This window comes from Nicotiana attenuata, chromosome 12 (genome assembly GCF_001879085.1).
Source record: "Nicotiana attenuata strain UT chromosome 12, NIATTr2, whole genome shotgun sequence".
NCBI classification, from domain to species: Eukaryota; Viridiplantae; Streptophyta; class Magnoliopsida; order Solanales; family Solanaceae; genus Nicotiana; species Nicotiana attenuata.
In genome coordinates this window covers 40437918-40450043 of record NC_032000.1, presented here as the reverse complement: position 1 = coordinate 40450043, position 12126 = coordinate 40437918, and the positions used below count along the sequence as shown (strand labels likewise).

General features: G+C 40.4%; 1 protein-coding gene across 1 annotated transcript; it reads right to left on the bottom strand.

Annotated features, from left to right (window-relative positions):
- LOC109235601 (17.1 kDa class II heat shock protein-like) lies at positions 354-1260 on the bottom strand. Its single transcript, XM_019401779.1, has one exon. The coding sequence runs from the start codon at positions 1184-1186 to the stop codon at positions 608-610; it is 579 nt and encodes a 192-aa protein (XP_019257324.1). The 5' UTR covers positions 1187-1260; the 3' UTR covers positions 354-607.

Here is a 12126-nt window from a genome sequence, read left to right as displayed (position 1 = left end):
AAAAAAAAAAAAAAAAAAGGAGTACCAATTAATCAGACAAAGTCTGACATGTGTAACTTAAGACTACATCGTCTACCTAAAAGAAGAAAAAAAGAAAAAAAGAACAGCTTTAAACAGTTGCAAGATCACCACTTGCAAAATAAGTTCGAACTTCAAATTGGGATAATATTGTCACCCCGTAACCAAAATATTACACAAAACTGTTACTACATTACATAGGCTTAAGTTATATGCACTAAAATTCTACATTTTTATACTATCAGACTTGTTACATAGAATTATTTATTGTTAATTATAACATGATAGTGTAAATTTCTTTTTTCGGTATACAAACTGTTGCAAGAAAATAATACTCCTCACACTACAACAGTAGTCACCATTAACATTCACAAAAAGCATGACCATACAGATACATATAAGTATTTACACGTTTTTTGGACATATATAGACTTCTTTATTAACACACCTACATGTACATTATTAAACATCTAGGAGACCAGGATCAAAACCCTTTGAACTTTCACCAAAGACAGTTTTTAACAGCAAAAGAAACTAATAAGCAAAAACCAACACAAGGCTGCCTGATTATTTAGATAGCATAAACATCTTAGTCAGTTTTAACTTCACTGGGAACTCCATCTTGGACTTGTTGACCCCCTCCTTCAGTTGCTTCGACACCACCACCGCCGGTAGTACTACTCTCTCCTCCTCCCAACTTAACTTCAATCACTTTTGGCTTCTTGGGTTCCGGCGGTGGCCTCTTCTCCACCTTCACCACCAGCACGCCGTCCTGAAACGCCGCCGATATCCCATCCGTGTTAGCGTTTTCCGGCAGCACAAATTTCTTCAACAACTTCCCAAACCTCCTCTCCATTTTCAAATACTTTATCCCTTCTTTCTCTTTCTCTCTCTTCCTTTCTCCGCTCACTACTAACACATTTTCATCCTCCAAATGGACTTTGACTTGATCAGGTTTCAACCCTGGCATGTCCACTAAAAACTGGTAGACGTTAGGGTATTCTATTACATCTGCTGGTGTTGCTTTCATGGCTTTCGTGTCTCGTATGTAAGTCCTAGATGGATGTTGAGGTTTCTGCTCTGTTGTTTCGTCCATGAAATCAAACATGTCGTGAAGTGCACCTATCATCGATGGATCAAAACCCATATCTCTAAGAGCAAAATCCATTGTGGAACTTTTCTACAGTAATAGAGTTGAAGTTATTTGTAATTATGGGGGAGATGTGAATAAGGGAAAGGGGGAGTGACTACGTTATATACAGGCTGACTTGAAGTGGATGAATTTTTTCATCATAATCCTTAACAATTTATTGGATAAACACAGACAGATGTCATGTAGTAGAATGAACACGAGGAAGTTCTTGTTTACAAACACATGCAAACGTTAAAGACGAAAACGTACAAAAATAACATCATTTGTTTAGTTACGTTTGCGTGGAATATATTGCTTTCTCATTTAAATTTATGTAAAAATATTTGATTCAGAAAGTAAAATTTTTATTTTTATTTATAAATAGTTCATACATTTGTAATTACCTAAAAGTCGTGAAACTTGTGCTCTTAAAATATTATCATCTGAGTAGTTATAAAAACTTCTAATTAAAAATTAAATATGAAATTTAAGTTAACTCGTTTTAAATTTTGATAAAGTTTACTTTTTTGCAACGGTGGAAAAAAATTAGGTCACATAAACTAGAATATAATATATTTAAAAGTTGATTTTCGTGCTTCATAGAGTGCAAGGTTTTCTAATCCTATTAATACTATTTCTATTCTCATGTAGTATCAGATTATTCAATTTCCTTAATCAAAGTTCTAAACATGACGTTAATTTATTATTAGTGGAATCTTATGTCCAGATAATATAAGTTTTCTCTCACCTTAATAGAAATTACCTACTTTAAATTGTAGATGGTAGCATATTATCGATTTAGAGATGAGACGTGGCAGAGTAGAGATGCCTTTGGTGGCCACGTAGTCAGATCAGTTTTGCACTTGCTGTCCGACGTGGGTTCAGCTCATTTTATGTTTACGTAACAAAGAAAGAGTAAATGGACTTTTCAATAATAACATTCTTTATAAGAACACTTTGCTATAATGATTAAGTTTTTTGGAACCACAACTTACAATGCAGCATGAGGTTACAGAGGTTTGAACTCAAGTCCCTACTTATAAATCTTGAGGCTTTGACAAGATAAGCTAGACGGCTCTTTGTGACAAGTAATGTCACTTATTTGATATTATCGTTTTTCTTGTTTTTTTATTTGAATTATATATAAATAATTAGTAAAGATTTTTGACGAAGCGGTGCCACATGACACCGCTTGGACTAAGCTAAATCCGCCCTGTTTATAATAACACTTTACTATTACAACTAAAAATATAAGAACGAACGAGGTTAAAGATATTTAATTGTATAAAATATAGTTCACTTTTTTAGGGGACAACATTTGAATTGGCTTATAAGTTCTCGCCACCTCAGCATTCAGACTCTTTAATAATCCTCATCACCACTGTAAAATAAGAGAGGATTTGCAGTCGTACCTTATATTTGTGCCACCTTTTAACCTGTACCTATTTTAAAAAATTATTGATTTGGTAGCCAGCTGACAAAAAATCCGTAATAATATGACAATTACACCCCTGACAAAAGATATAAAACCTGCATCACGCATTAATCGCGTGATCTGCAACCTCATTCATGAAAAAAGATCTCCTCCTGTCCTCTCATCAGCTTTATCAAAAAATTAGAAACTTATCCAGATTCATCTTCAGAATCACACTTGCATGAAGTTCTTTCACGTTGAAGCTAAAACTTCATGCTAATGTAGCATGAAGTTGTTTCATGTTGAAGCTAAAACTTCATGCTAATATAGCATGAAGTTGTTTCACATTTGTAACGACCCGGCCGGTCGCTTTGAGAATTAACGCCCCAATCCCCTGTTAACTGCTTTCCCCGTGTCTTTTTCTGCTATTGTGATTTATCGGGATGGTTCATGTTGAGTTTCGGAGTGTTTTGGGACACTTAGTCCCCAAATGAGAGTTTAAGTCTTAGAAGTTGGACCGTAGTCAGAACAGTGTAAAGACGGCTCTGGAATTGAATTTCGTCAATTCCGTTGGGTGACTTTGGGCTTAGGGGCATGTCCGGATTATGTTTTTGAGGTCCGTAGCTTATTTAGGTTTGAAATGGCAAAAGTTGAATTTTTGAAGTTTCGGGCAGATAGTGGAATTTTGATATCGGGGTCGGAATCTGATTCCGGAAGTTGGAGTAGGTCCGTAGTGTTGAATATGACTTGTGTGAAAAATTTTGGGTCAATCGGACATGTTTTGGTTGGTTTCGGCATCGGTTGTAGAATTTTAAAATTTCAAGTTCATTAAGTTTGTATTGGAGGGTGATTCGTGGTTTTAGCGTTGTTTGATGTGATTTGATGGCTCGACTAAGTTCGTATGATATTTTAGGATTGGCTGGTATGTTTGGTTGAGGTCCCGGGGGCCTCGGGTGAGTTTCGGATGCTTAATGGATTGGTTGGGACTTAGGCATGTTGCTGAAGCTTTGCTGCACCTGTTGGTTTCGCACCTGCAGATTTTGGACCGCAGAAGCGGCTTGGGAGCCGCAGAAGCGGAGAGGGAACCTTGCAGCTGAGACCACAGGTGCGGCTGGGGGACCGTAGAAGCGGGTTCGCAGATGCGGCCCAGTGACCGCAGATGCAGCCCCAGCCCGGATAAGTGGCCTTCGCACCTGCGATGATTTTTCCGCAGGTGCGGGACCGCAGATGCGGCCCCATGAGCGCAGATGCGGAAATCGCTGGGCAGAAAAGAGGATTTTGAGGGTTTGAAATTTCATAACACAAAATTTGATTTAATGCTCGGTGGGAGGAGATTTCTCGAGGGATTTTGAGGGAGAACTATTGGGTAACTAATTCTAACTCTATTTTGATCATATTACATTAATCTGTTGTTGTTTTCCTCATCTAATTAAGGAATTTCAGGGTGGAAGTTTGGAAAAGGGGGAAAAAGTTCCCCAATTGAAAATCTGAGTTTTGAATGGGAATTAGACGTCAGATTTGGATGATTTTTGTACGAGTGAACTCGTGAGTGAATGGGTGTTCATAATTTGTGACTTTTACCCGATTCCGAAACGTGGGCCCAGGGAGGATTTTTGGGCGTTTTCTATTTTCTTACCCTAGCTTTTATTTCATCAGTTAAATTAGTTGCTTGTATCCTTATTTACGTTATGTAATTGATTTGATTAGATTTGGGCCACTCGGAGTTGGATACTCGTGGCAAGAGCGTGATTTCGGATTGCTTTTGAGTTTGGTTCGAGGTAAGTGGCTTGCCTAACCTTGTGTGGGGAACCCCCCCTTAGGATTTGGTACTGTTGTTATTTGAATGTCGTGTACGTGAGGTGACGAGTGCGTATACGTGCTAATTGTTGAAAAAGAACACCGTTTTCATTAAGTAAATATCTGTGTTTTCCTTTAATTGAGCAATACTAGTATATGTAGCCATCCTGTTTAGCTTAGGGAAGCATGCTTACGTGCCTTAACTGTCTTAACTGCCTTAACTACTTATCTGGACTCTGTGCAGCATGTTTAGAGTAAGGATTGCCTGTCTTCTTTGATATGAATTGAATTTAAACTGTAGCATTTCTTGTTGAACTGTTATTTTTATTGATTGATCGGTGTGTTTACTTTGGGACTGCAGAACGGTATTCCGGGAGATCCCCCTGCACATTTATATTTGGGACTACGGGACGGTATCCCGGGAGATCCCCCTGTACTGGATATATTTACTTTGGGACTACTGAACGGTATTCCGGGAGATCCCCCTGCACATTTACGTTTGGGACTACGAGACGGTATCCCGGGAGATCCCCTGTTGCTATCTCTGTGTATTGAATTGTGGTGTTTTTCTGTGATTTTATTTTGTTAATTGTTAGTATTTAATCTTACTGCAATATTTCTTACTGTTTTACTTTATTACATATATAATCCAGTAGGGCCCCGACCTGATCTCGTCACTACTCGATCGAGGTTAGGCTTGGCACTTACCAGGTACTGCTGTGGTGTACTCATGCCCTTTCTTGCACATGTTTTTCGTGTGCAGATCCAGGTTCGTCGTACCAGCCTCATCACTAGTTGCAGTCGCTGCTGCCTATTGGAGACTTCAAGGTACATCTGCCCGCGCCCACAGATCCTCGGAGTCCCCCCTCTATCCCCTTATGTTCATTTCTCTTTCTTTCTTTAGAGATGATGTATAGAACAGTTAGAACATCTTAGTAGCTTGTGACTTGCGAGTTTTCGGGTTTTGGGTGTTGTTTGGTACTTTTCTGAAGTATTAACTGTATATGCCGAGTGGCATTTGGTTGCTTAATAGATAGTTGTATTGCCAATAGTTAATATTTACGTTTTTGTTTTTATTTTCGCAGTGTGTTAGGCTTACCTAGTCATAGAGACCAGGTGCCGTCGCGACAGATCACGGAGGGAGGAGTTGGGTTGTGACAAGTTGGTATCAGAGCTCTAGGTTCATAGGAGTCGTGAGTCACAAGCTGGTTTATTAGAGTCTCGCGGATCGGTACGGAGACGTCTGTACTTATCTTTGAGAGGCTATGGAACTGTTAGGAAAATTCCACTTCATTTGATTCCTTTTCGTGCGAGATTATTGACTTCAAAAATTCTAAACTTCTGTCTTCTATTCTCTCACAGATGGTGAGGACACGTGCTATCAGAGATAACCAGGCACCCGCGCTCCCTGCTAGAGCCGCTAGAGGCCGGGGCCGGGGTAAAGGCCGAGTACGCGCACGTGGTGTAGCCAGAGCACCCGCGCGAGCTGCTACAGAGGAGCCACCAGCAGCTCTAGACGGAGCCCAGGCGCCTGATACGCCTACTACTACTAATCCAGCCCTCCAGGAGACCCTTGCACAGTTCATGAGCATGTACAACACTTTAACTCAGGCAGGGTTGATTCCCCTTGCTGCAGCCACATCTCAGGACGGGGGAGGAGCACATACTCCCACCGCCCGTACCCCAGAGCAGCGGGTTCAGGTTGATCAGATCCCAGAGGTTATACCGGTACCGCCTGTAGCCCCAGTCCAGCCCGAGGGTAGGGAAACCGCTTCAGAGGAGGAGCAGCGGAGACTTGAGAGGTACAAGAAGTATGATCCTCCTACATTCAGTGGATGCTCAGGGATTTCTGGAGGAGTGTCACCGTATCCTCCGCACAATGGGCATAGCAGAGTCGAGTGGGGTTTCTTTCACTGCCTTCAAGCTTCGAGGGGCAACCTATCAGTAGTGGCGTACTTTTGAGTTGGACAGTCCGGCTGAGGCAGCTTCCCTTACATGGACCCAGTTCTCGAATATGTTTTTGAGGGAGTATGTCCCTCAGAGCCTCAGGGACGCATGGCGCGCGGAGTTTGAGCATTTGCGCCAGGGTACTATGACTGTTTCGGAGTATGCTGTCCACTTCAGTTATTTGGCTAGACATGCACCGACCTTGGTTTTTACAGTTCGTGAGAGAGTTTGCCGGTTTATTGAGGGGCTCATTCCCAGCATCATGTATAGCATGGCCCGGGAGCTAGAGATGGATATCGCCTATCAACAGGTGGTGAGTATTTCCAGGAGAGTAGAGGGCATGCTTGCTTGGGATAGGGAGGAGAGAGAGGCCAAGAGGTCTCGAGAGTCGGGTCATTATTCTGGTGCCCGTGCCCCAGCTACAGTTCGTCATGGTAGGGGTTATGTGAGTCGCCCCATTCATTCAGCTCTTCCAGCAGCCAGTGGTATTCCAGCTCCTCCTAGACCTCAGGAGCCTTATTATGCACCTCCAGTATCTAATGCGCCTCCTGCACGGGGTGCTTTCAGTGGTCAGTCCAGCAGACTTGTCCCGAGCCAGTCATAGCCGCCACGCCCTCCCAAAGCTTATTTTGAGTGTGGCGACACACGCCATATGGTGAGGGATTGCCCTAGACTTAGGAGGGGTGCACCTCCATAGACTTCTCAGCCACAGCGTGCTCCACAGGGTCCCCAGGCTATGATCACAGCACCAGTTGCTACCCCACCTGCTCAGCCAGCTAGAGGTGGAGGTCGGGGAGGTAGAGGTCACCCTAGAGGGGGAGGTCAGGCCAGATACTATGCCCTTCCTGCCCGTACTGAGGCTGTTGCCTCCGATTCTGTCATTACAGGTATTGTTCCGGTCTGTCATAGAGATGCATCGGTTCTATTCGATCTAGGCTCCCCTTATTCCTATGTGTCCTCTTATTTTGCCCAGCATTTGGGCGTATCTCGGGATTCTTTAAGTTCCCCTATTTATGTTTCTACTCTTGTGGGAGATTCTCTTGTTGTGGTCCGCGTTTATCGGCTGTGTTTGATTGCTCTAAGTGGTTTTGAGTCCAGAGCCGATTTATTAATGCTCAGTGTCGCGCCCCCTTTTTTCCTCGCGGAAGTCCGGGTTTCGACATTCATTGGGAACAACTCGTTTCCTTTTTGGAATAGGGTATTTGAAGAGTCGCCACCGAACGGATTAAGGTGCGTTAGGGCACCTAGAGCAATTAACTCATATAACTAGTTTGCATTACCAGAGATTAGGGTAAGGGATAAATAACCTTGAGGGGAAGGTGTTAGGCACCCCTCGCGGTCCACAATGGTGGGTCCCGGCCGAACTCAATTATGTGAATTAGTCATTTAACAGGTAAGCAGTCTAAGCACACATTTGCAAATAAAGGAAGTTTAGGAAACCTGAGCACATATATGTAAATAAAGGAAGTTTAGGAAGTCTGAGCACATATATGTAAATAAAGGAAGTTTAGGTAGTCCAGGCACACATATGTGAATAAAGGAAGTTTAGGAAGTCTGAGAACATATATGTAAATAAAGGAAGTTTAGGAAATCTAAGCACATATATGTAAATAAAGGAAGGGAAGTCCTAAGTTGGTTAGCCTATAGGATCACATCTATACAATACCCGGTAAGCCTTCCTCAAATAGAGGGGTTACACGTGGCATTAGCGCACAGGTCATCATATCCTCTTACTACCCATTACCCTCCCCTTAGTGGTTATATAAGCGATTTTAATTAACGAAATCTAAGCGTGCTTTACCCGTCCCTTCCTTGTGGTCCTGGAGGTGTTTAGGACCTCTAAATTTAGGTAGTAGACCCTCCTAAGGTGCTTAAAAGGTAAAATCTAAGCGACAACAAATAACACATAGGACTGTCAAATAGGGAAGAAATTAAGGGCTCAGGTTTACCTCCACACATAGACAAATAAGAAGCACGTCTCAAACAGCAAATTTTAAAGAATTTCAAAGGTCCTAGAACAGGATACCTAGGTGAGCATCACAAACATAGAATATGCAGCATTGTTTCAAACCGAAGTGACATAACCTGATCAGTTTGCGTACTGATTTTTAGGACCTGTTAAACCTGGATAATTTTACAAACACAACACCATTTTGCAGTTTTTATGAAACCCTTAATTACCTCTTGCCTAGGTGTGAATCTGTTATGCCCCTATAAACATACCGCCTAAAGCAGAATTCTGGGAATTAGTCAAATAGCCTGAGTTTATTAAATCCTATAGGCATGCTGATCTAGGTGCTGAATATTATAAAAAGCTGATTCCATGCATATTTATACTAGAACATGATATCTATGTGTTGGGCGGTTTTAAACCTCTTTATGGATAATTATTCATTTAGGCGACACAGATGCGATTTAAAGCAAATGCAAACAGAGTTCTAAGGCAAGATTTCTAATGCACAAAGAGAGATGGTCGTTTATTAAACATGATTACAGCAGTGGCTTAATGACAGGATTTCCAGGTGATGACAACTTATGCAGAATCAGAAATGAAGTGATGAACTATAACATGTTTTCTGCAAAGGCCGTAAACGTGAGTATCTTAAGGCAAGATTTCTAATGCAAACAACACAGACCTAAAGAATGATTCCTATTGCAGATAAGCACAACATAATCCTAAAACATGATTTCTATTGCAAATCATCATAATGTAAACCTAAAGCAGGATTTCTACCCAGTTTCCCCACAAAAATCATATAGGAACCCTCCCCTTTTTACTAATTACCCCAATATCTATATACAAAGAATATTATTACAGACCAGGATCAAACGAATTACATAAATAAATGTAAACTATACTATAGGGAGCATGAATTAGGCCCAAAGTAAACCTGGGGGTGCCAGGCCTTCAAAAGTAGTCTCAGATGCCAAGAATCTCACAGCCAATAGGGTGTCCTGGTGTGTCAAAGTTCCCTAAGGACCTCAAGGATCCCTGGAAGTGCTCACACCAAGACCTTTTCCCAAATAGAGGATTGGTTATGTGCAGTGTGGAAGGGCCAGCCCTGGTGTGCCAGAGTTTAGAGGGATCTCAAGGGTCCCTAAGCAGTACACACACCAGAGGGGCATAACTTAATAGTCTAAGAGTAGAGTGAGAGTGCTTGACACAGTTTGAAAGACTTAGTAAAATAGTGTAGAGACAATTTTAGAAGTGAGAAGATTTCAAAGCTGGAAAACAGTTTTAAGAAGATGCTAGGAGTGACACCAGTTTTGAGAAGAATACTAAGAGTAGAAGAACAGTTTTGAAATCATTTATGAGTAGAGCAAATTCACCAAACAACCAATTAATCATAGAATACCCAGATTCACAAACACTTAACAAACAGATCTACAAACAGGGGGTGAAGGGGATTGGGAACATATAGAGTTGAAACCACATAAATAGGGAAAACATTTGAGATGACAAATGCACAGAACAACTAGGAGTCCACTGAACAAATCAGTCATGGTAACAGGCAGTTAAAACATAGAGAAAGAGTGGAGTAAAAGTCATGTTGAAGATAGGGGTGCATAAGACAGGGTTGGTCATACAATTAGGGCCAATCGAATACATTAGGAGACTAAGTGACTAACATGATTACACCAATTAAAGGGAGGGTAAGTAGGGACTAAATAAACATGCTGGACAAGTATGAAGTTTAGACATGCTGATTACACATTAAACAAGAGAAGGCAGAATTTAGACATGCTAAATAAAGCAGTAAACAGGGAAACAAATTGGATACATAGTCAATTGAACTAGTGCAGGAATGGAACACATGGGGTTGAGTTTCAAAATTTAACTAGAGACATACCAGTTAAAGAAGAAAGTGCAGAGTGTAAAGCAGGTGTAGTTCCAATGTTTAGCCCTGGCTTTCAGCCGGCTAGACCAATAGTTATCACAAGTAGCAGAGAAAGAAGAGATAGTTTGAGTGTGAGTGTGTGTTCTGAACTTAGTGTTCGTGTTTTTGAGAGGTAAAATAAGAGTGCTTATATAGCAGTTCAAGAGTAGAGCAAAATAAGGTAAAGGAATCAGAAACCAGCAATTAAGGGGTCACAGAATCCAATCATACAAAGGAGTTCAGCATAGACCTCCCTTAATTAAGGGCAATTAGCCAAACGATAATAATAGGAATTAATTAAGGCAAGGAGTTCAAACCAAATAAGGGAGTTCAGAATAGACTCCCTGATCAAACGGTAATACAGGGGCCTAATTAAGGAAAGAACCCTAATCGTACCATGTAAAGAATCAGCAAAGATCCACAATTATACAGACAATTAAATAAGGCATGGATGACTAAATTAAGGTCATAAACAAGGAAACAATCAAGAATTATGCACATGAATCTCCAACAGAGCAAATCAATCACCCAGAATTTCAATGTAATACTGATTTCTGGAAAGAAATATCAACTTCCACAAATAGAAAAATAGGCTAAGTAAAACTTCACAAAAAGTACAGAAATTAACCGGAAACGGATGCAAAAACCTAATAGAGATTAATTAGGGCAAAAAAACTACAGAATAATGGATTTGACGAAGAAAAATGTGTAAGTCAGAAAATACAGGGTGAATTAATACAGTTGGTAACACTGAAAGACTCAAAATCTAAGCAAAGGTCAGAAAATCAGAGTATCTCATAAAATCAACTAGGGTTTGAGTATCTTTTGCACAAATCAGTCAAGAAGATGAAAAGAGAATCGATTAAACATTAAACCTTAAAAAAAAATAACTCGTAATGAACCCTAGTTTTAGGAAAAAGCAAGAATAATCGATTAAAACCAGAAATTTTCAAAGAAAAACATGTAATAGTGCTTGATTCATCTCAGATCTATACAGATCTGGAAATGATCGAAGGTAATAGACTAGGGTTTTTTAGAAAACATAATAGAGATGAGAGCATAGGTTTAGAAACCATAGATTCGTAACAAAATAAAGAGAAATCTCCTACTCATGGTCGAGAAAATGGCCTAAGACAGGCTAACAACCAAGGTTTCAACCCAGAACTGCTTGGGTTCTTTGAGATCCTCTCAAGGATCTAAAAAGCCAAAGAACCATAATAAGTAGGAGGCCAGGATCGGCCAGACAAGATAAGGAAACATCACAGGACTGAGATATACGCCGGTGACAGCGCTTGAGAACTAGGGTTTAGTTGAGAGAGTTGAGAGAGAAAGGGGAAGAGGTGACGGCGGGTGAGAGGAGAGAATGAGAGGTTCGGGGGGGGGGGTTAGGTCTAGGTTTAATTAAGGAAGAAGGGTTGTGGACCGTTGATCTGAATGATCAACGGTCAAGATTGAACGTGGTCTTGGGTCGGGCATATCAGACTTGAGCCTAAGGGGATAGGGCCAAATTAGAAAGGGTTTTTGGGCTGGTTTAAAAAGGTCTTTGGGCTGGCTTAAAAGGGGTTAGAGCTGAAAATAAAGGGGCTGTTTATTAAATACCCAAGTAATTGAATAAAAATTATTTTATATAGTAATTAACAATAAACAAAAATAATTTTTATGCATAGAAGTGTTTTAAATAATTATTTGCTATTATAAAAAATACAATGGACCATTTTCTGGTAAAATAATACAATAATGTGTGCATGGGCTATAATTGCAAAGCTATTGCAATTGTAACCAAAAAGTGTAAATCTGGCCATTTGTGAAATAATTTGAACTTAATATCACTATAAATGGCAATATTAAATCATGAAATGCAATAAAGTCATTTGTGATGCAATTTTGTAATTATTTATATAAGTAAAATACCGGACAGTATTAACTTATAAATGTAGAAA

Bases quoted from the DNA above. Each gene is read 5' to 3' on its own strand.
- LOC109235601 (XM_019401779.1), bottom strand. From the start codon at position 1,186: ATGGATTTTGCTCTTAGAGATATGGGTTTTGATCCATCGATGATAGGT.